Below are 21,901 nucleotides of genomic sequence, written 5' to 3'. Positions count from 1 at the left end.
CAAAAGTATGAGTTTACTAAAGCTAGGAGATGTTGAATTTTATCAAATAATGGTCAGTGTTAGGTGTCTATCAGAATTTTTCCCCTTTGGCTTTATTATGGTGATGATTTGTAAACAGTTATCTTCTGAAATATTCTTGCATTCTTGGGATAAAGACACCTTGGTTATTATGTATGTTTATTTTAATAGATGATTGGAATTGATTTGTTCTTAATTTATGAATTCTTGGATGTGTCCTCTGAGTGAGATTGGTCTGCTGTTTTTTTCTCATGGTACCTTTGTTGATATCATGCTAGTTTGGCTAATAATGGTGATTTTAGTTTTTCAAAGCTAATTAGGATGACTGAACATTGTCAGTCAGTGGACAAGAAGCAGGTGGCTGGAGTGGTGGCTGTGCTGCTTGGCCCTTTCATCCATGGACTGGGTAAGGGTCTGGATCAGACTTTCTCAACCAGCATCCTTTCTGTGAACCACAGAACATAAAAAATGATAAGTAACCTTTTTTCAATTGTCTCAAGGATAGTAGTAACTCGTATATTACATACACAGAAATTGATTATATATACAGTGGATAGTGTGTTAGTTTTCTATTGCTGCTGTAACAAATAAGCACAAACTCAGCAGCTTAAAACAAGTATTATTCTCTTATGTAATTCTGAAGGCTAAAAGTCTGAAAATCAGTATACTGGGCTAAAAGTCAAGGTGTCAGCAGGGCTGGTTCCTTTTGGAGGCTCTGAGGGACGAGTCTGTTTCTTTGCCTTTTTCAGCTTCTAGTGGTTGCCAAGTGGTTCTTGGCTCCTAGTGATTGTGCCACATGACTGACAGACGGACTCTAAAAGTCTAATTCGAAAGTGCATCACTTGGTAGCATTCTGTGTGGAATGCTTGTGAAAGGCTTCAAGTTGTCAGCTGGCAATTCCAGGGAAAGGGTATGATTAGGCTCTTATTAGAAACAACATCTGGAATGAAAATGAGGCCTGCTTTTCCAGGTCTGCTTGGACCCCACGGGGAGCCAGTTTTGACTTTGAGCGAGCTCTGCTTTCCTTCCACACCAGAGTTGCATACTTGGAGAGCAATCGGGATTCATGGTAAGGCCAAACTGATAAATAGCATAGACATATGGGGAAGTTACAGACTCCTTCATGAATGCAGGTCAGGCCCCAAGTGAAGAGAGGCCTTGCTCTTGGGCAGAGCTTTCCAAACGTGGATGTGCACAGTGGGGAACTTCCTCCCTCTAGAAAGAGCCCAGGTTTGGATGACTACCTAGTAGGGATATGTGGGGAGGGAAGACAGTGGGTATTGAGTTAGATAATTAAGGTACTTTTCAAACCCTGAAGCCCCCATTCGACTACTTCAAATTTTAGTTGGGGAAACTGAGGCCCTGAGAGGGAGAGGTCACTTACCCAGATTTATAAAGTTAAGAGCAGAGCCAAATATTAATATTCAGTCATTTCTGTCATCTTCAGATATTAATACTGATAACACAGTTTTTTAAACCGTATCCAAAGAAATAAATTTACAGGTAACACTTAACACTGACTTTTTAAATGCCCAAGCCATAAAGTATCCAGGCAGAGAACTGCTTCTCACTAATGCTTTGAGAAGTGAAAGGCGAGTAAGAAGCTTCAGGTCCCACAGACTCCTTCATCAGTGCTAGGAAGGGAAGCAGGGAAGCTGAGTCCAACTGTGCTGCTGTTGAGCCCCACAGGCCTGTCAGAGGCTGCCTGGAGGGGGAATGAAGTTCAGGGAATCAGTCCAAATTCCATGTGAAACAATTTTAATGATTTTCGAACCTCTCAGACATTAAAAACCCTAGACACAAGGCTCATTTGAAAGAACGTATTTTCATATTGACTCAATACCAGAAATAAGCAGTTGGCTGAGGACCCATGTTTCTAAGGCATATAAATCTTGAATGTTTTTAATGAACATTAGATCCTAGGGAACTAATACTGCATTTCACGATCTCTGAGCACTGATCAATGTTCTTCTTAATCCTGTAGAATTTCTCCACATATTCAGAACGCCCTAAGAGCTCCACAAAATCTTCATCATGAGTGATCACCAGAAGCTGGAAGTTACGCTGCTGTGAGCGACTTTTTATTATCCTGAAACAATATATTTATAACATTTTATTACTAAAGAACATAAATAACCCTTCCTTTTATTTGAAAAAAGCACTGAGAACCTTGTCAGACACATAAATGTATGCTGTGTGTGATGACCAGGTTTTTCCTGTGTGCTGTGTGAGTATCAGGGAGGGCCTCTGACAGCCCTGCAGGAAGTGGCGGGGGGAAGGGGGGTGTGGATCCAGGCCTTCAGCCCAGCCAGGTAGCAGTCCCATCTCCTCTCCAGACAGTGGGGATGCATGACTCTTCACTCAGGTCTGGCTTAGAGACTGGTGAGAATACATGATCTAGTTTATTCTTAAAGCAGGTGGAAATGTTTAATTGAGTTTTCCTTAGTATCTGTGCTGCTCAACTTTTGGGGTCTGATTATTCTTTTGCCTGGGGTTTTCTTGACCTGATACTAGTTTTCTCTGGAAGAAAATTACATTAAAAAAAAAAAGACAAAGACTACAGGCAAGGGGAATAACACTGTGAGCCCCACTGCCTTCTTAGGAGCTGGGTCTACTTAGAATTCTGCCACCAACAGTCACTGGATGCATCATTGGTATGACACACAGGGGGCCTGAGTGGGTGTACTGAGAACATTTTTGCTCGTTATCTATGTGCTGAGGTAGTTACGCGTCTGAGACTTGAAAGACTTTTTCTTTTACCTAACCACTTATTTATCCCTTGCCTGGAGCTGGATGCACTTAGGTTTCAAAAGCACCAGCCCTTACTTGTTGGTCACACGGGACCACTGAGAGATGGCTGGAGAAAGGTGGCTCTGTGGCTGCTCAAGTCTCCTTCTGGTTCCATCCCTGCTATCACACAGGAAATGTTTTCCCTGCTAGAAGGAGTCTGTCTGGAGCCAGAAGTACCCAAAATAGCTTCTCTACCTCACAGAAAGTGCCTTTCCTCTGCCAGCACAGCCCATAAGCAAGGGCTGCCTATCCCTAGAGCGTGCACCCACCACAGGTGAACTATGGTAAAAAGTGTATGCAGTTCTACCCCCTGGATTCTACTTCACCACTAATACACTTTCTGAGTAAGCACTGTCATTCCTCATAGATGCTGACACACGTGAGAAGCTGGGGAAATAGTCTAAAACCCACTGTCACTACCGTTACCACCTAGAAAGGCTTTAGCAGGGAATGCTAACTCCTGTACAGGACATGTGGGCCCCTCTGGTGGGTTTACAGGAAAACCAAACCAAGCCAGGAGACCCTCACCATGGGTTTCCCTATGAACACTCTTGGGGAGATGCAGGATGTGTCTGGGGTGGCTGTTCACCATGTAGTTCTTTTTTTAAGCATCTGAAGAATTACGATCCAGGTAAAGCCTAAGGTCTGGCAAAACCAGTTTCCTCAAGGAAGACACATCTGCAGAGGATTTTCATCATAGAATTCTCTTAACCTTACTTTCATAACTTGGCCCCAAATTTGAGATACTTACTCAACCAGAGCATGTGCAAGAGATTCAATGTTTTCTCGGTCAAGATTTGTCGTTGGCTCATCCAAAGCAAGGATGCCACAGTTTAAGCAGAATGTTTCAGCCAGGGCTAGGCGAATGATGAGTGAGGCTAATACCTGGAACAAAAGCACCAGAGCTTAGCTGCACTGCACATTTTTCTCATTCACCTTAGAAAAGCAGGCAGACCTGGCATAATGTCTTTAGAAGGGAAAGGTGGGGCAATGTCACAGGATCACTGACCTTAGGTAAATCACTGCTCTTTTGTTTGGGAGAGCCTGGCACTGTGACCAAACGCTCATGCCGTTCCAGAAGGTGAACTATCATTTGCATTATCTCATCCTATCATTTGCAATGAAATACAATGCTAAAAGCAGTGCTGACCCTGCACAAACACCTCACATCAGCTACAACAAAACTTCAAATTACAGACTTGAATCAGAAATGCATTAACATTTATCTGTAACTAGTAATTTTAATAATGCTATAAGATTAACAACCTTAAAAATTCATGACCTCGCTATTTTCCTGATAATGAGATTTGTTAGAAAACTTAGACATAATACATTTTCCAGAGCCTCACAGACACCTTTTCTCTCAGAGACATCTTTAAATCTCTATGTTCTGTGAGATCTATGGCTCCCAAAGAGGCACCACTGCTCTAACCCACACTTAAATGTTTATGTGTATGATTCTGGGGGGGAGAGGGAAAGGAAGGGAGGGGAAAAAGTACCAGGAGTACAGAAGTATGGTTTTATTTAAGCTTGACTGTAGGAAATCCAAGCAACCCAAACTATGAGGCACTTTTGTGGTTAATAGAAGCCTAATACTAAACTAGGCCACTGCTGAAGCCATCTGAGGGTACAAGGGACAAAGAATTAAGAGTGAAGAACTAGTTTAGGAAGTATACACTACTTTCTGTGTGAGATGTAATGCCCCCTCCACCACCCACCCCGATTTGTGAATGAAGGAGCATCAGTGGGTGAGTTAGTGATTTTAGAGCAGTTTATAGCTTTGCTCTGACGCTGGCCCTTTGGGGATGGGCACTTCTGCTGCCACCTGCACCACCACCCACTCAGAGTGGGATATGACTGGAGCTCCTGGCCCACCTCTACCAAACCATTTGTCTATTCTGTCACCCAACACCAGGGAAGCAATTACTGCTAATTAATTTTTATAATTTGGAGTAGCTATAGGAAATCTGCTTTTGTTCAGAAAGTATTTTTAATCCAAACGGACATGTTTCAAACCATTTTCTCATTCATAATTACCACAAAAAATCATCAATACAAGTAGGGGATACTGCCTGTAGATCACAAATTTGTCATTTTTGCAGACTATGATTAAGATAATAATCTGCAGATGCCTTATAAGTTGGTATCAGCTGTCCGGGTTGATGACAAAATGCATACATGCATAGAGTGTCTTTAAGCAAAAATTGCAAACCTTTTATGAAAGTAACTCTGATAATGTGAGCATCCGTTTCTGGAACTATAAAATTTTGTTAAGAAAATCAGGGGTCCAGAGATGTTATCAAATATAATGTTCTGCTTCTAATCTGAAAGGAGGAAGCTCAAAAACCTTTAACATCTTTTACAAACCAGTGCACAGTGAAAGAACCCAGCCTTGTACCCTAAGGATGCAGGTCCCACTTTCCCAACTCTTTGAAACTTTATTCCTCTGTGCTCTACATATCCAACCCAGGCTATCCTCCCAGAGCTTCCTGTAGAGCTAGATGGTCTGGCCCAGCACTGAGTCCCTGTGTATGTGGTGGGGGGGGGACAGAGGCACCTGTGGGTATCAAAGCCTTTGACCCTGGCAGACCCTTCTTTTAGATGGTCCTCAGGCCCAAAGGCTAGGCTGGGAGTGGTGGTGAGGACTCAGTCCTATGATGAGGCTACCTTCTCAATTAGACTCTCACTTATTGTAATGCCTCATCTGGCTCAATCTAGGATCTGGTTTGCTAATACTGTATGTCACTGACTAAAAGATGCCCTTCCCCCACCCTTTGACTTCTCTGAAATGAGGATGCATCTTACAATTACAATTGAATTTTTTCTTTCTTGGTGTCACATAAAATAGTGGTGTGTCTATAACTGATAACCCAGTAACCTTATTCTCGTAAGGAGTGCTGTGGAACAATGAATGGTCTTCAACTTCTTGGTTTACATTTAGGCTATCCTGTGAGACTGTTTCAGGCCCCTCTTCTAAAAACCTACTTTACATAATGTTGCAGGAAATGCTGGTTAGAATTGAGAGAGTGTAATGAGAGTGACCGAGCCTGATTCACTTTCCATGGCAGCAAGGAGTGCTATAAGGAGCTTCCTACCATTCAAGGGCAACTTTGGGTGCTTCCACTGCACTAACAATGATTCCTCTTTTTCAATTCTCTGTGTACAGGTGGTTCCCTAGGCTCCTGAGATACCTGCCTTTTGTCCAGCACTGCATCGTCCTCGCATATCCAAGGGCGTGTCTCCCTTTAGCATCACCACTCGGTAGTTGTAATTCCGCCTTTTATCAGAAGCTGATACATTTTCATCGGCATCAGATCGAATTTCTATGTATTCAATATCTGACACAGAAAGAAGAAGATTTTAGGGGAACCTACACTCTGCAGCCTTTTCTCACTTGCAAACCTTATCAAAGTAAGTTACAAGCAACATGCGAGGCTGACATTACCAGAGGAAAACACTGGCTGGTTTGGAAACTTTTTCTCTGGTGATGAAGATTCCTGGCCAGAAGCAACCAGATGCCCCAACCCTCAGTCTCAGAGGTGCTTTTTTCTTAGTTCCCCTATTAAGAGTTTCCTCCTGATGGTTTTCTTCTTATCACATTTTGGCTTATCCCTATCTGCACTTCGACAGAACCTATTACGTCATCAACTAAATATAATGTGCACCATGGCCAAATCTGTAAGTCCTGTCAGGCTTTGGAATAGAAAACTTTGCATTTTTTTCTTGCTAAGAATTCTAAGATAAGAATTCTTAGAAAATCGGAAAGAGATGTTCAGAGAGGGGCCCAGAGGTAATACTGGCATGATGAGCAGTCTTATGAGGGAAGAGCTGGATACAGGGCTTTAGAAAGAGCATTCATGATACACCATGTTAATTACCTTGTCCACGATAGGTACTTCGCCAAAGGTCACGAATAATTTTGTTGATTTCTTCCATTTTCATACTGTGAAATTTCATTATTGCTCTGGAAAAAGCCATTGATACTTTAAAGATAACATATTATAACAATAAATTTAACAGTATATATTAAAAATATGCAATGTATAATAATGTATATAATAAGTAATATCATGAGATAAATTCCCCAATATTCTCAATGATAAAAGTAAAATATAGTAAGAGCTGGAAAAAATAAACAGAACCAAAACCTTGCTATTGGCTAGTATGGCAAACTCTCAGGCATATATAATTCCAGCACTCTGGAGTCCTTATCCTTCTCCATTTTCACTCTCTATGATATGACAAACACTCCCTTAAATGCTCAAATACTGTGAAAACTTCTGAAACAATTTTTTAGGAGACATTTCTTAGGCTTAATGGAAGGACTCTTTCCACTGATACCAACTGGTTATAGGAAGCCCTGCTGAACAGATGACAGTGAGTTAAAGAGGGGACAGGAGATGTACAGGGTCCCCTAGTCTATGGGAAAATAGGTGAATCTCTGGAATTGCTGCCCTTTTTCTCTTCTATTATTATTAAGGTTGACCAAAGTCAACCTCTTAAGCTGCTTTTATTTCTCAGATCTGTGAGCTTTTTACCAACCACAAGTGTTGGTTCGGAGAGGGTGATAAAGAGGCTTAAGCTGAGCTGAGCCTCAAAACTTTTATTTTCCCTTCCTAGTTGAAGATTCAGAAACCCTAACTCCAAATATGTGCATTAACTTTCTTTGACCATGGCACCCCTCTACCCCCAAAACACTCTTAAAATACTAGTAGTTTCGAAACACTAAAAAGAAGAAAAATGTCTGTAAAAACAAAAGTAGCCTGTCAAAATCTAACACTGTTCTTACTAGAGTCACCTTTAGTCAAAAAGCCCTTAGGTTATTTGGAAGTGGGTTTATGAATTAATAAATGTTGCACCAGTCACAAAAAGGCAAACATCACTGCCATTACCATGCAAAGGATGTGAGGCGGACATACTTCCATTTACAAGTCTCTTATCTGATATATACAAAAAAAGAAACTGAACGTAATGCTACTGCCTCTGCAGAATCATTTCATGATCTTCCGGTTTACCAGCAAAAGAGAAAGAAATGACTCAACATAAATACATTTTAAATATCAGATGAAAGGACTGTGAAGTAATAAAAACCAGAAAAAACCATATTCCGCTTGTTGATGAGAATGCAACAAGTCTCCATTTTCTATTTTATACATCTATCTCAGTCTCAGATTTTATACTTCTGTCAAAAAGACAGAGACACAACTTCTAAGTATTTGTTTTAAAAAAAAAAAACCTCAGAGAATGTTCTTGAGACCAATCAGGTAATGCTTAGCTTTACACATTATGATCTTGATTTTTCAAATGACTTTTCAAAAATGTCATCTTTCCATTCAAGTTAAAAATCTTCCATAATCAACATAAATAAGCACTCCCAATGTGGAGAACAAGCTCCAGGTGGGGCACAGATGTCCCAGGTGCACACACATAGCCTACACCACAGCTCCCTGGTACAACAGAGGTGGTGCATCCTCGCCCATGGGTAGGTCTGCTGAGAGACAACAATGCAGGAAAAAGCTCTAGTCCTTAGAGGGATCCAGACTCACCAACGATCATGGCAGACAGAGTGGATGCCCACTACTGTTGGCTGGACCATTCACTTATCTTTGTATCTTATCTCTCTGCTAATATGGAGCTTACAACCCCACTGTGCAATGATTACAGTAACTACATTAATCTACTTGAAGGAATAACAATGTAAGTGGCTACTAGTGATGAGCATTTACCTTATGTAAGGTACAATTATGCTAAATAATCATATTTTATCTCATTTAATCCTTACTACAATACTGAGAGTTAGATTTGGTTATCTCCATTTTACCATTAAGAAAATTGAGATTCTCTAACAATGAATTTTCTAAAAAAGAAAGAAATCAATCCCGTTTACAACAGCATCAAAAACAATAAAGTACTTAGGAATAAATTTAAGGAGGTGAAAGATCTCTACTATGAAAACTACAAGACCCTGATTAAAGAAAATGAAGGCAAAAATAAATGGAAAGGCAGGAATTCCCTGGCACTCCAGTGGTTAGGACTCTGTGCTTTCACTGCTGAGGGCATGGGTTTGATCCCTGGCCAGGGAACTAAGATCCTACAAGACACGCAGCAGGGCCAAAAAATAAAAAAATTTAAAAAAGGAAAGGTATCTCATGTTCATGGATTGGAAGAATTAATATTGTTAAAATGTCAATACTACCCAAAGCCATCTATAGATACAATGCAATCCATATCAAGATTCCAATGGCATTTCTTACAGAAATAGAAAAAAACACTCCTAAAACTCATATGGAACCATGAAAGACCCCAAATAGCCAAACAAACACTGAGAAAGAACAACAAAGCAGGAGGTATCACACTTCCTGATTCCAAGCTATACTATAAAGCTATAGTAATTAAAATAGTATGGTACTCCCACACACCTATGGACAATTAATCTATGACAAAGGCGGCAAGAACATACAATGGAGAAAAGACAGTCTCTTCAATAAGTGGTGCTGGGAAAACTGGACAGCTACATGTAAAAGAATGAAATTAGAACATTCTCTAACACCATATACAAAAATAAGCTCAAAATGGATTAAAGGCCTAAATGTAAGACCAGATACTATAAAACTTCTAGAGGAAAAACACAGGCAGAACACTCTGAAATAAATCACAGGGCTTCCCTGGTGGCGCAGGGGTTAAGAATCTGCCTGCCAGTGCAGGGGATATGGGTTCAATCCCTGGTCCGGGAAGATCCCACATGCCGTGGAGCAACTAAGCCCATGCACCACAACTACTGAGCCTACGCTCTAGAGCCTGCGAGCCACAACTACTGAGCCCAAGTGCCACGACTACTGAAGCTCATGTGCCTAGAGCCCATGCTCTGCAACGAGAGAAGCCACCGCAATGAGAAGCCCGTGCACTGCAACGAAGAGTAGCCCCCACTACCCGCAACTAGAGAAAGCGTGCGCACAGCAACAAAGACCCAACACAGCCAAAAATAAATAATAAATAAAAACTAAAAAAAAAAAAATCACAGCAATACCTTTTTGGATCCATCTCCTAGAGTAATGAAAATAAAAATAAACAAATGGCACCTAATTAAACTTACGAGCTTTTGCACACAAAAGAAACGATAAAACGAAAAGACAACCCACAGAATGGGAGAAAATACTTACAAATGAAGCGACCAACAAGGGATTAATCTCCAAAATATACACATAGCTCATACAGTTCTGTATCAGAAAAACAAACAACCCAATCAAAAAGTGGGTGGAAGATCTAAATAGACATTTCTCCAAAGAAGACATATAGATAACCAAAACACAACAGCCAAGATGCTCAAGGTCATTAATTATTAGAGAAATGTAAATCAATACTATGATGTATCACACCTCACACTGGTCAGAATGGCCATCATCAAAGTCTACAAATAATAAATGCAGGAGAGGATGTGGAGAAAAGGGAACCCCCCTACATTGTTGGTGGGAATGTAAATTGGTACAACCATTATGGAGAACAGTATGGAAGTTCCTTAAAAAACTAAAAATAGAACTACCATATGATCCAGCAATCCCGCTCCTGGGCACATATCTGGAGAAAAACATAATTTGAAAAGATACATGCACCCCAATGTTTGCTGCAGCACTATTTATTGACAAAGGAATGGATAAAGATGATGTGGTACATATATACAATGGAACATTATTCAGCCATAAAAAAGAATGAAATAATGCCATTTGCAGCAACACAGACCTAGAGATTTTCATACCAAGTGAAGTAAGCCAGACAAAGAATGACAAATATCATATGATATCACTTACATGTGGAATCTGAAAAAACAAAAAACAGATTAAAATGAACTTATTTATAAAACAGAGAAAGACCCACAGATGTAGAAAACAAACTTACAGTTACCAAAGGGGAAGGGGGGAGGGGAGGGATAAATTAGGATGATGGGATTAACATATACACACTGCTATATGTAATATAGCCAACCACAACAACCTACTGTATAGCACAGGGAGCTATACTCAATATTTTGTAATAACCTATAAGGAAAAAGAATCTGTAGGGGCTTCCCTGGTGGCACAGTGGTTAAGAATCCGCCTGCCAATGCAGGGGTCACAGGTTTGAGCCCTGGTCTGGGAAGATCCTACATGCCGCAGAGCAACTAGGCCCATGTGCCACAACTGCTAAGCCTGCACTCTAGAGCCCGCGAGCCGCAACTACTGAGCCCATGTGCCACAACTGCTAAAGCTTGCGTGCCTAGAGCCCATGCTCCACGACAAGAGAAGCCACCAAAATGAGGAGCCTGCGCACCGCAACGAGGAGTGGCCCCCGCTTGCTGCAACTAGAGAAAGCCTGCACACAGCAACAAAGACCCAGTGCAGCCAAAAATAAATAAATAAATAAATTCATATATATATATATATATAAAGAATCTGTAGAAGAGTATGTATAACTGAATCACTGTGCTGTACACCTGAAACTAACACAACATTGTAAATCAACTATATTTCAATATAAAAAAAAAAGACTTACAAAAAACCCCAGTATGGTACTGGCATAAAAACAGACAAACAGACTAAGAGAACACAATCGTCAGCCCAGAAATTAACCCAAGCACATATGGTAAACTAATATTTGACAAGGGAGCCAAAAATACTCAATGGAGAAAGGACAGTCTCTTCAATGATGGTGTTGGGAAAATTGGATATTCACATGTAAAAGAATGAAACTTGATCCCTATTTTACACCACTCACAAAAATAAACTCTAAATGGATCAAAGCCTTAAATGTAAAACCTGAAACTGTGAAACTCCTAGAAGAAAGCTCCTTGACATGGGTCTTGGTAATGATTCTTTGGGAATCACACCTTAACGCACAAGCAACAAAAAATAAACAAGTGGGACTACATCAAACTAAAAAGTTTTTGCACAGCAAAAGAAACCAACAACAAAGTGAAAAGACAACCTACAGAATGGGAAAAAATATTTGAAAACCATGTATTCGATAAGGGGTTAATATCCAAAACCCATAAAGAACCCATAAAACTTGGAAACAAACAAAAAATCCAATTTAAAAATGGGCAAAAGACCTGAATAGACATTTTTCCAAAGAAGTTATACGAATGGCCAACAGGTACATGAAAAAAGATGCTCACAGTCATTAGGGAAATGTAGATTAAAACCACAATGAGGGACTTCCCTGGTGGTCCAATGGAAAGAATCCGCCTTACAATGCAGGGGACGCAGGTTCGATCCCTGGTCAGGGAACTAAGATCCCACATGCTGCGGGGCAACTAAGCCCATGCGCCACAACTAGAGAGAGAAAACCCACACACCACAATGAAGAGCCATTGTGCTGCAACAGAAGATCCTGCGTGGTGCAACTAAGACCTGATGCAACCAAAATAAAATAAATAAATAAAAAATCTTAAAAAAAAACAAAACACAATGAGGTATCACCTCACACCTCTTAGAACAGCCATCACCAGTAAGAGATAACAAATGACAGCATGGGTATGGAGAAAGGGAAACCCTTGTGCACTGTTGGTGGGATGGACTGTAAATTGGTACAGCCACTGTGGAAAACAGTATAGAGGTTCCTAAAGAAATTAAAACTAGAACTACCATATGCTCTAGCAATTCCACTTCTGGGAATATATCCAAAGGAAATGAAAACACTATCTTGAAAAGTTATCTGCACCCCTGTGCTGATAGCAGCATTGTTTACAATAGCTAAGACACGGAAAAAATCTAAGTGTCCATTGTTGGATGAATAGATAAAGAAGATGTGAAATATATACCTATATGTATCTATATCTATATATATCTATATCTATAACATATCTCTATATACAGACATACACATACATACATACAATGGAATATCATTCAGCCATAAAAAACAAGGAAGTCCTACCATTGGGGACAACGTGGATGGACCTTGAAGGCATTATGTTAAAAGAAGTAAGTCAGACAGAAAAAGACAAGATCTCACTTATATGTGGAATTTAAAAACAAAACAGGGACTTTCCTGGTGGCGCAGTTGTTAAGAATCCGCCTGCCAATGCAGGCGACATGGGTTCAATCCCTGATCCAGGAAGATCCTACATGCCACAGAGCAACTCCTGTGCACCACAACTATATATTGTAGCATTATCTGTAGTAGCAAGCATTTAAAGGCTTCCTAATATGTCTATCAGTGGTTAAATAAAGTAGGTAATATCCATTTTATAGAATATTATGCAGCCATTAAAAATAATGAGTGATTTACATATATGAACATGATTTTCATCACATGGTAAAGTGGAAAAAAAACCAACAAAAAACACCTACAGTGTGATACTATTCACACAAAACAAAAAAGATTTGTGTGTACATACATGAAAAAGCACTGTGAAGGAAATGAAAATATGTCACCAATGTAATACTACTTAAGTGCTGAATAAATGTTAGACATTGTCACGGAAATGAACCGAAGCCCCAGCTTGAACCATGTTCTGTGATTTGCAGAATAATGGAGTAGAGGAAGCATAAATATCTGTAATACAAGGCTGAATGGGTTAAGTGGCACAAAATATTATGGTGTACAAAGGAAGGAAAAAATTACATGTTTGGGAAGGGCTCTATCAAGGTAACATTCAAAGGACGAGAAACAGCATAGTAAAATGCAAGGTGTCTTAAAGGAACAAAATTATTCAGTTTGGTTAGAATATAGTGAGTAGTGAGATGAAATGGGGAAGGCCAGGTGTGGAAGTCTTTCCTAAAATTAGAAGAGAATAGCTACCACCACCTTTAAGAAAATTAACCTGGTAGAAGTTTAACAGGGGTGGGAGGGATAACGAGATGGGGGAAGTTACCACAGTAATACAGGTAAGAGTTAAGGAGGGCTTGACTTAGGCATGGGCTGTGGAAGAAAAGCAGCTCTGAAACAGAACTGTGCAGGAACCCTGTGGGAGCTGACTGCTGACTGAACTATACAGACGCAAAGATTAACCTAACACACTTTTTAGCACTTGGACTTACAGGTAACTAACATTTAAGAATGACCTTGAAGGTCCATGACCTCTAGTAAACTATCATTCTGCTGAGGCAAAGATATAAATTTCCTGGGCTGGAAACTATTGTAGGTAAGTGGTCATCTGGCTGGTTGCATCAGCACCACCATGTGCCTGGAGTGTGCATGTCATTCAGTTAAATGCATATAGTACTAACTCATATTAAGTGTATGTTTTGTGAAAACTGATTCCCAAAATAAAATGAAAAGGTCTAAGATCTAAGAAAACAGTGATTTATAAATCAATCTTATATTTAAATATTCTTAAGAATCTGAAAAATTTCCTTGAAAATTTCAGTAACAATCTGTTGCATTTTATGAGGACAAATGATGGTTTTAGTGGTATTTATAATTTTGGTGATCCATGGAAGTCTTAGGATGTGATCCTCACAAATGACAAAGGCCTAATATATTTACTGTTTTAAGGGAGGCACAATGAGGCCAAAAGGCAGAAAGACAAATACCAGTGAAACTATTCTATATGATACTATAAGGGTAGTCACATGTCATTAAACATTTGTCTAAACCCACAGAATGTACACCACGAGTGAACCCTAATGTGAACTACAGATTTTGGTGAGTATGATGTGTGAATGTAGGTTGTTCAAATATACCACTCTGGTAAGGGATGTTGATAGTGGGGTAGGCTATGGTTGGGGTGGGGGGAGGCAGAGATATATGGGAAATCTCTGTACTTTCTGCTCAATTTTGCTGTGAATCTAACACTGCTCCAAAAAATAGTCTATTTAAAAAGGAGAGAAAGGGGTATGCACTAGTGTAGTATGTAGAGCTGTTTTCATCCATGCCCCTCCTTCCTTCTTCACACAGACACCTCCTTTGAATGCCAAGCTAACTATATACTATCCTTCAGCACCTCTTTGCACTATGGCTTCTGCCCCAGCAATTTCTAGATGACTTTCCTTTGTGTTCTAAGCTAACTGCCTCCACACTTGGACCTGTGATGAAAAGCTTCTGCAAGCCTCGGAGTTATCTACTTTCTAAGTACACATGGGTTCTAGCTTGATGTCACAAATGAAGCATATTAGGCATCCCCAGGACAGTAGTTCAGGGTTTTTACTGCTGCCCTGCTCTGAGGTCATTTTTAAAATCATCTCAAGACTTAGTCATTACCAGAGAACTGAATGCCTGAAAAAGAGTCATTAGACCAAATGTCATTAGGTCATTAGTCATTAGGTAGACCAAAATCTCACCTGCCAGGAAAAGACCCTTCCAGCTCTTACATCTTTCGTATTTTAGCCATCTCCAGGACTCAAACTACTGAGGAAGGTTAGTTACCATTTTGCAAAATTTGAACTGGATTTCCTCATGTCTCAAGCTATTTCAGTAAATAAAATAATAATTAGAAGGGCCAAATATATGTGTGCCTTCCTAATAAAAAAAATTCATAAGTAGGATAAAAACAAATAAGTTCATGAAGATTATCCAAGCTGGACAAAAGCAGTAGAGAAGATTATACTTACAAAAGACATTTGCCAACAGTATTATCCTTATCTTTGTATATAAAATTGTACCAAACTATGAGATATACAGGTTGCCAAAAAATTGGCTAAGATCAATTTTGATTGAATACTCTTCCCTACTGTAGTTACCACCGTGAGAATTTCCCATCTCCCTACATTTAGGTCAGCGGAAGCCCTCTAGTATAAAGGAAGTGATATGATGAGTATCACATTCTACTGAGTATCACGTTCCAAACTAATAGTGGTTTTTATTACTTAGCACAATTTAAAATCCCTAACTTGCCAAACTTAAGTTGCACATTTAAAAGAAAAATGTCTTTTTCTGGATAAAACCTTTAAGACTATTAAACGAATTTCCTGAAACACTTAAAACTGTTGAATTGCTGTATTTCCTTTAGCCAAACTCCCAAATATCAGCTTTTAAAATTCAGGCAATGGGTCACCCACTATTAACACAGTGCTTGATAAATATTTGGTTAAGAAAACCTGCGAGTGTGAAATGCCACCAGCTATCATTTGGTTTTGTAATCTACTTATTTGATGCTACAGGGGCTGCTGATGTGAAACTGTACTGTATCCAAGACAAGATTAGAATGGTGGCCATGAGGTGAGTCCTGGTTAAAGGCCTCACCCCCAAGCTCTGCTTGAGTGTAAGAAGCCAGGCTCTGAAAAGACTCAAAGAGAGTTGGCTGCCTTCGACGCAAAACTTACATGTTTCCACTGAGTCTCAGAAGAAATATGACTTAATGTTCAACATTCCACATTTGGGGGAAAATGACAGTGGAACACTTTGGGGATAGGGCAGAACAGTGTACTTTGATATATTCCAAAATCACTTAATTTTAATTGATGTCTTCTTTTAAGGGGGTGGATAAGGGATAATAAATTCTAAATAATGGATGTTTTCCCCCTTCTTATCTAGTGTGTCTCTGACCATTAGCAATGCTTACAATCAGTGATTGTTTTAGATGATTACTAATAACAGATGGTAATCAGCTTTTCTTGAAAATGCACTGCTAATTTCCTGTGTTACCTTGAATAGACAGATGAATGCAACAATTACAATGACTACATGCTTCTTCTAAGAGGTGAAACAATATGGGAAATTTTGGACCTTACTTTCTTCTAGGTGAGAAGGCAAATTTAAGGCTCACAGTATAAACCTTAAGAAGATTTGCAAGCATAAGCCCACAAACACTCAATTTTGGAGAAATCGGTACCACTTCTTTTCTTCTCATTTAGAAGAACGCATCTGATAACCAGATAACAGAACTCAGTAAACAGCCTGACTTTGTTCCTTAGGCAAGCCTAAATTGCTGGAAAGCACCACTGTACCTCCCCACCCCCACAAGCTCCTGGCTGGTCCCATCAAGCTCCCTCACATGCCCTCACTCCGCTCAGTGTGATGCCTCTATGATTGAGGCACTTCTCTCTACTGAAAGGCCCTTCCTTCATTATTCATGGCCCAGGTCAAGTATAGACTATGCAGCACCTACCATGGTCTCCCCTATTGAACAGTTACCACTTTGCAGGAGGGACAGGGTATGATATTTCTGTCTTCCCAGAGTCCGCCAAGAGAAGACAGAACAGGGGTTTTTGAATGAACAGGTGCCTTATTGAGGGAATTCCTCTTGTTCCTGCTGTCAATGGCTCTCAGGGTCTGTAGGGATAGCAGGAGGGCTCCTAGGTATAGTTTTCTATTTAGTTAACACATGAAACCCCAGGTCTGCAGGTCAGTGTACTAAGAGGAAGAGCTACCTTGTAGCAGAATATGTGCACATAAAATTTAAGACAAAACCAACCTACATAATACCTAACTTGGCCCCTCTTGTCCCCTCTAGTTAGCACTCCATTTTTCTGCTCCTCTTCACAGAATTTTTTAAAGAATTATCTATACTCACTGTCTCCATTTCTTACCACCCATTCTCTCCTCATCCAACTCTAAGGCTTCAGTTCCAACCATGCCACTGAGATTGCTCCCCAAAGTGATGAACACCCTCCATTTTATCAATTTCAAGGGTCACTTCTTAGTCCTTCATCTCATTTGACCTCTCAATAGCATTAGACTCCTGAAATACTTTCTGTACTTGGTTTTCAAGCTACCACGCCTTTAAAATTTTTCTTCTACTTCATCAGCTACTTTTTCACTGCATTTGTAAACATCGTGAGTTTTGGGACCCTTCCCATCTCTATCCACAGTTATTCCCTATGTAATCTCATTCCATGGCTTTAAATACTACAGATATGATGATAATTCCTAAATTTATACATTTCCCCTGAGCTCTAGACTCCAGATTATACATCCAACTGCCTGCTTGACATCTCTACTTAGAAGTCTACAGGCACCTCAAACTTAAAGTGTCCAAAACAGAACTCTAGATTTTCCCCTCCCCAACCTTGCCCATTTTAGGGAATGGGAATTTGCTTTCCCAACATCCTACTGGTCAAGAAAACACATGTAGGATCAATTCTTCTTTCTTTTGCTTTTCCTCCCCTACATTCAATTCAGAAGCAAGGCCTGTCAACTCTATCTGCAAAACAAAAATGGAGTCCATCTACTTTTCTCCATTTCCACTGCTACCATCCTACACCAGTCCACCACTCTCTCCTGGGTGCCCCTATAATGCATTCTCCACACGGCAACAAGTGTGATTTCTTCAAACTATGAATCAGATTACGTTACCTCTCTGCTTCAAACCATCCAGTGACTTCCTATCACACTTAGAATAAAATCAAATTGTTAACCAAGGCTGCAAGGCATGGCATACTCTGGGAACCATCTTCCTCCGACCTTATTCCCCTGCTCACTATACTCCAGCCACGCTTGCCTTCTTCCTATTCCTTGAACACCTCATGTTTGTACTGGTCTTAGGGCCTCTGAATCAGCTACTCTCTCCATCTGGAATGCTTGCATCTCAGCTTTGTGCATATCTTGCTTCCTCTCATCAATCAGGTCCTAGCTTAAATGTCACATTCTCAGAAAGATTCTGCCTTAGAAAAGGCCTAAAGTAGCCCCTCAGTTATTCCCATCACCATAGTTAATTTTCACTGTTTATGGATTTATTTCTTAATTTTCTGTTTCTTCATCCCTGTATACTTAGTATACAGTATCTAGAACAGTAGAAAACATGTAAGCACTCAAATCTTAATTGAACAAAATCCTAATACATATGACAATATATATTATGCACATACACACTTTGCTAAGGAGGTATAAAATATATAAAAATAAGTTGACTATTGTGGCTCTAAACCAGGAAGTATGAGTTAATTAACAGTTAGGAAAACTTTCTATATAAATATTGGTATTAGTTTTTTAAAGGTTAAAAAAGGGTGGGGGGGACCATGGTAGCAGCACAGCAGAGTGGGAATATAAAGGCCTTAGTTCTGAGATCTAATTTATCTCAACCATTTAGCTGGGTAATCTTGGACAGTCTTCTTAATCTCTCTGATGAATACTTGCCCTTTACAGGTAGATGCCCGAATTCAATTAGATTATGGCTAACACATATTAAGTAATGAATTAATATTAGTATCTCCTCTGCAGAGCCCCCGCCATTGAGAAATTTAGTCTTAAAGCATGTTTAAATAGAAACAACAGAAACCTACGTTTTCTTGGTCAAGTTCCTTAGTGCTCTTAAGAAATAGAGAATTTAACAATATACATTAAAGAATGTAACACTGGGACTTCCCTGGTGGCACAGTGGTTAAAACTCTGCACTCCCAAAGCAGGGACCCTGGGTTCGATCCCTGGTCAGGGAACTAGATCCCACATGCATGCCGTAACTAAGGGTCTGCATGCCACAACTAAGGAGCCTGCCTGCTGCAACTAAGACCCAGCGCAACCAAATGAATAAATAAAAAATAAAGAATGTAACATGACAAAGAAAGCTGGACTAAATGGCCTGTAAATTCCCCTTTTAATTCTGACTCTATACTGAATGCTATAATGGACTTAAAAAAAAAAAAGGGGGCTTCCCTGGTGGCGCAGTGGTTGAGAGTCTGCCTGCCGATGCAGGGGAACTCAAGAAGTAAAAAGAACTCAAGAAGTAAAAAGGCTTCTAAAGGCATATATACCTATAGCTGGAAAGACTAAAAGGAATTATGGAATTTTTTTTTTAAAAAAGACAAATGTTATGTATGAATAGTCTACCAGGCAAGGAATTTTTTTTGGCCGTGGCACAGCATATGGGATCTTCATACCCCAACCAGCGATCGAACCCAAGCCGCCTGCAGTGGAAGCGCCAAGTCTTAACCACTGGACCACCAGGGAAGTCCAGGAGGTGAGGATTCTTTAGTAATGTCTTGCTTATGCTCTTATTTCAAAACAGTGGTTGAGAGTCCACCTGCCGATGCAGGGGACACGGGTTCGTGCCCCGGTCCGGGAAGATCCCACATGCCGCGGAGCAGCTGGGCCCGTGAGCCATGGCCGCTGAGCCTGCGCGTCCGGAGCCTGTGCTCTGCAACGGGAGAGGCCACAACAGTGAGAGGCCCGCGTACCGCAAAAAAAAAAAAAAAAAGTTTCCACTTGGTACAGACATACATACCTATGAGCGTTTCTGGACCCAAGGAACATTGTAATGTTAACTTATTCACTCACAGTGAAAGACGACAAAAGATGTGTCCCTCCGAAAGTCATTGTAGAAGTCGAACTTAATCCAACAAAAATCTTATTAGTATTTATTTTTGAAAATAACGTAACTGGCTCAGTTCCAATTTTCACTTATGTTAAAAGACTATGTACTTTCCAAAATTTGTATTGCCAGAGTTATAGCTAGGTGATTCTGGGGCCACCTTTGCTATCATCATTAACTAAAAGAATCCTCATACTGAAAAGTGGGTCTTCCTGTCCTCCTGAGCCTTGTGGTCTGAATGCCACTGCTGAGGCTGGTCTGTTCACTATGCTCTTTCCAGAGGAAGCCTTAAAAGAGAAGAGATGCTGTCTGTGTACTTCTCTTAGCACTGAAGAGGATATTTTCCTTTTTAGAAAACAGCAACGGATAAAATCTAAGGTGACTGATAATTCTCCTGCTACAAATACCTAGAAATGCTAGACAGGTTTATAACAAAATTTATTTTACATTATAGCTGAGTTTACAAGAAAGAAAGGCAAATCCCTACATGGTGGAAACAAAGATGGAACTAAAAACCAGAACGGTCAATGTGTGATATGATACCGCAGATGAATTTAATTACTATTTTCATAACCCAGAGTTTCAGTATTATAACCCAGGACAGAAGATGAGGCATAGGACCCAACTGAGGCAGAAAGAAGTGACTCCCAACATAAAGGCTGAGACTCTTGAACAGCAACCTTCAATAAAAGAGTGGAAAATTAATAATTTGTGAGTTCAAAGTACTGGGCAAATGTCTTACATGGGTTTAAGGTCCTCTGTTATACCACCAGTGTAGTTCAGGAACTCCCAAATTGAAAAATTAACATAAAAACTAGACTTAGGCCAGTGTTATCCCAGAGTGCCCAGCAGATACAAAACAAATCTCTGTGTGGAAGGACATCCACACAAAAAGGTCACAAGGGCGCTTCATAGGAAAAAAAAAAAGCACTACTAAAGATGAGCTTACAATTAAACACTACATGAAACCCAAGAAATACCTCACTAGGGCTAGAATCAGCACACAAAATAGTAGAAAGAGACTCCTAAAAATGCGAAATAAAAAAATGACAATGTGGGGACTTCCCTGGTGGTTAAGAATCCACCTGCCAATGCAAGTGAAATGGGTTCTACCCCTGGTCCGGGAAGATCCCACGTGCTGCAGAGCAGCTAAGCCTGTGCACCACAACTACTGAGCCTGCACTCTAGAGCCAGCATGCTGCAACTACTGAAGCCCACATGCCTAGAGCCTGTGCTCTGCAACAAGAGAAGCCACTGGCATGAGAAGCCCGCACACCACAACAAAGAGTAACCCCTGCTCACTGCAACTAGAGAAAGCCCTCATGCAGCAACAAAGACCCAACACCCCCCCAAAAAATAAAATAATTTTTAAAAAATGACAATGTGAAAGAATATGAAATATGTATACTTAAAATGAGTAAAGACATACAAGAAGGAATCAAAACACTAAGGAAAAAATACATTATGAAAAAAAGAAAAATTTCTGAAAATGAATAAAATAGAACTTATAGGGCTTCCCTGGTGGCGCAGTGGTTGAGAGTCCGCCTGCCGATGCAGGGGACACAGGTTCGTGCCCTGGTCTGGGAAGATCCCACATGCCACCAAGCGGCTGCACCTGTGAGCCATGGCTGCTGAGCCTGCATGTCTGGAGCCTGTTGCTCCGTGGCGGGAGAGGCCACAACCGTGAGAGGCCCGTGTACTGCAAAAAAAAAAAAAAAAAAAAAAAAAAAAGAACTAATAGAATTGAATAATACCTTGAAATGAAAAGTAAATTTTAAAAGGACAACTCAATAGGCAGTATAAGAAGCAGCTAAAGAATCTGTGCACTGGAAGGTATTTATGAGGAAGTTGCCCAGTGTATTACCAGTATATTCAAGAGGGGTTAAGCAATATAGAAGGAAGAGAATGACAAGGTTTATTTATGTCTAAAGA

General features: G+C 40.2%; 1 protein-coding gene across 1 annotated transcript in view; it reads right to left on the bottom strand.

Moving 5' to 3' along the window:
* Positions 1 to 669: 669 nt before the first annotated feature.
* RAD50 (RAD50 double strand break repair protein) overlaps positions 670 to 21,901 on the bottom strand; it is a 99,036-nt gene continuing 77,804 nt past the window's right edge. The window contains exons 22-25 of the mRNA XM_079917436.1: positions 6,687 to 6,772; positions 6,004 to 6,146; positions 3,560 to 3,693; positions 670 to 2,107 (exon numbers count right to left, since the gene is read on the bottom strand). Coding sequence (XP_079773562.1) covers positions 1,921 to 2,107; positions 3,560 to 3,693; positions 6,004 to 6,146; positions 6,687 to 6,772 — 550 coding nt within the window. The 3' untranslated portion in view covers positions 670 to 1,920. The remainder of the gene's footprint in view (positions 2,108 to 3,559; positions 3,694 to 6,003; positions 6,147 to 6,686; positions 6,773 to 21,901) is intronic.

The sequence above is a fragment of the Stenella coeruleoalba genome (assembly GCF_951394435.1).
Source record: "Stenella coeruleoalba genome assembly, chromosome: 3".
NCBI classification, from domain to species: domain Eukaryota; kingdom Metazoa; phylum Chordata; class Mammalia; order Artiodactyla; family Delphinidae; genus Stenella; species Stenella coeruleoalba.
Note: the sequence above shows the minus strand (reverse complement) of the source record. Positions and strands in the feature narration are given on the sequence as shown.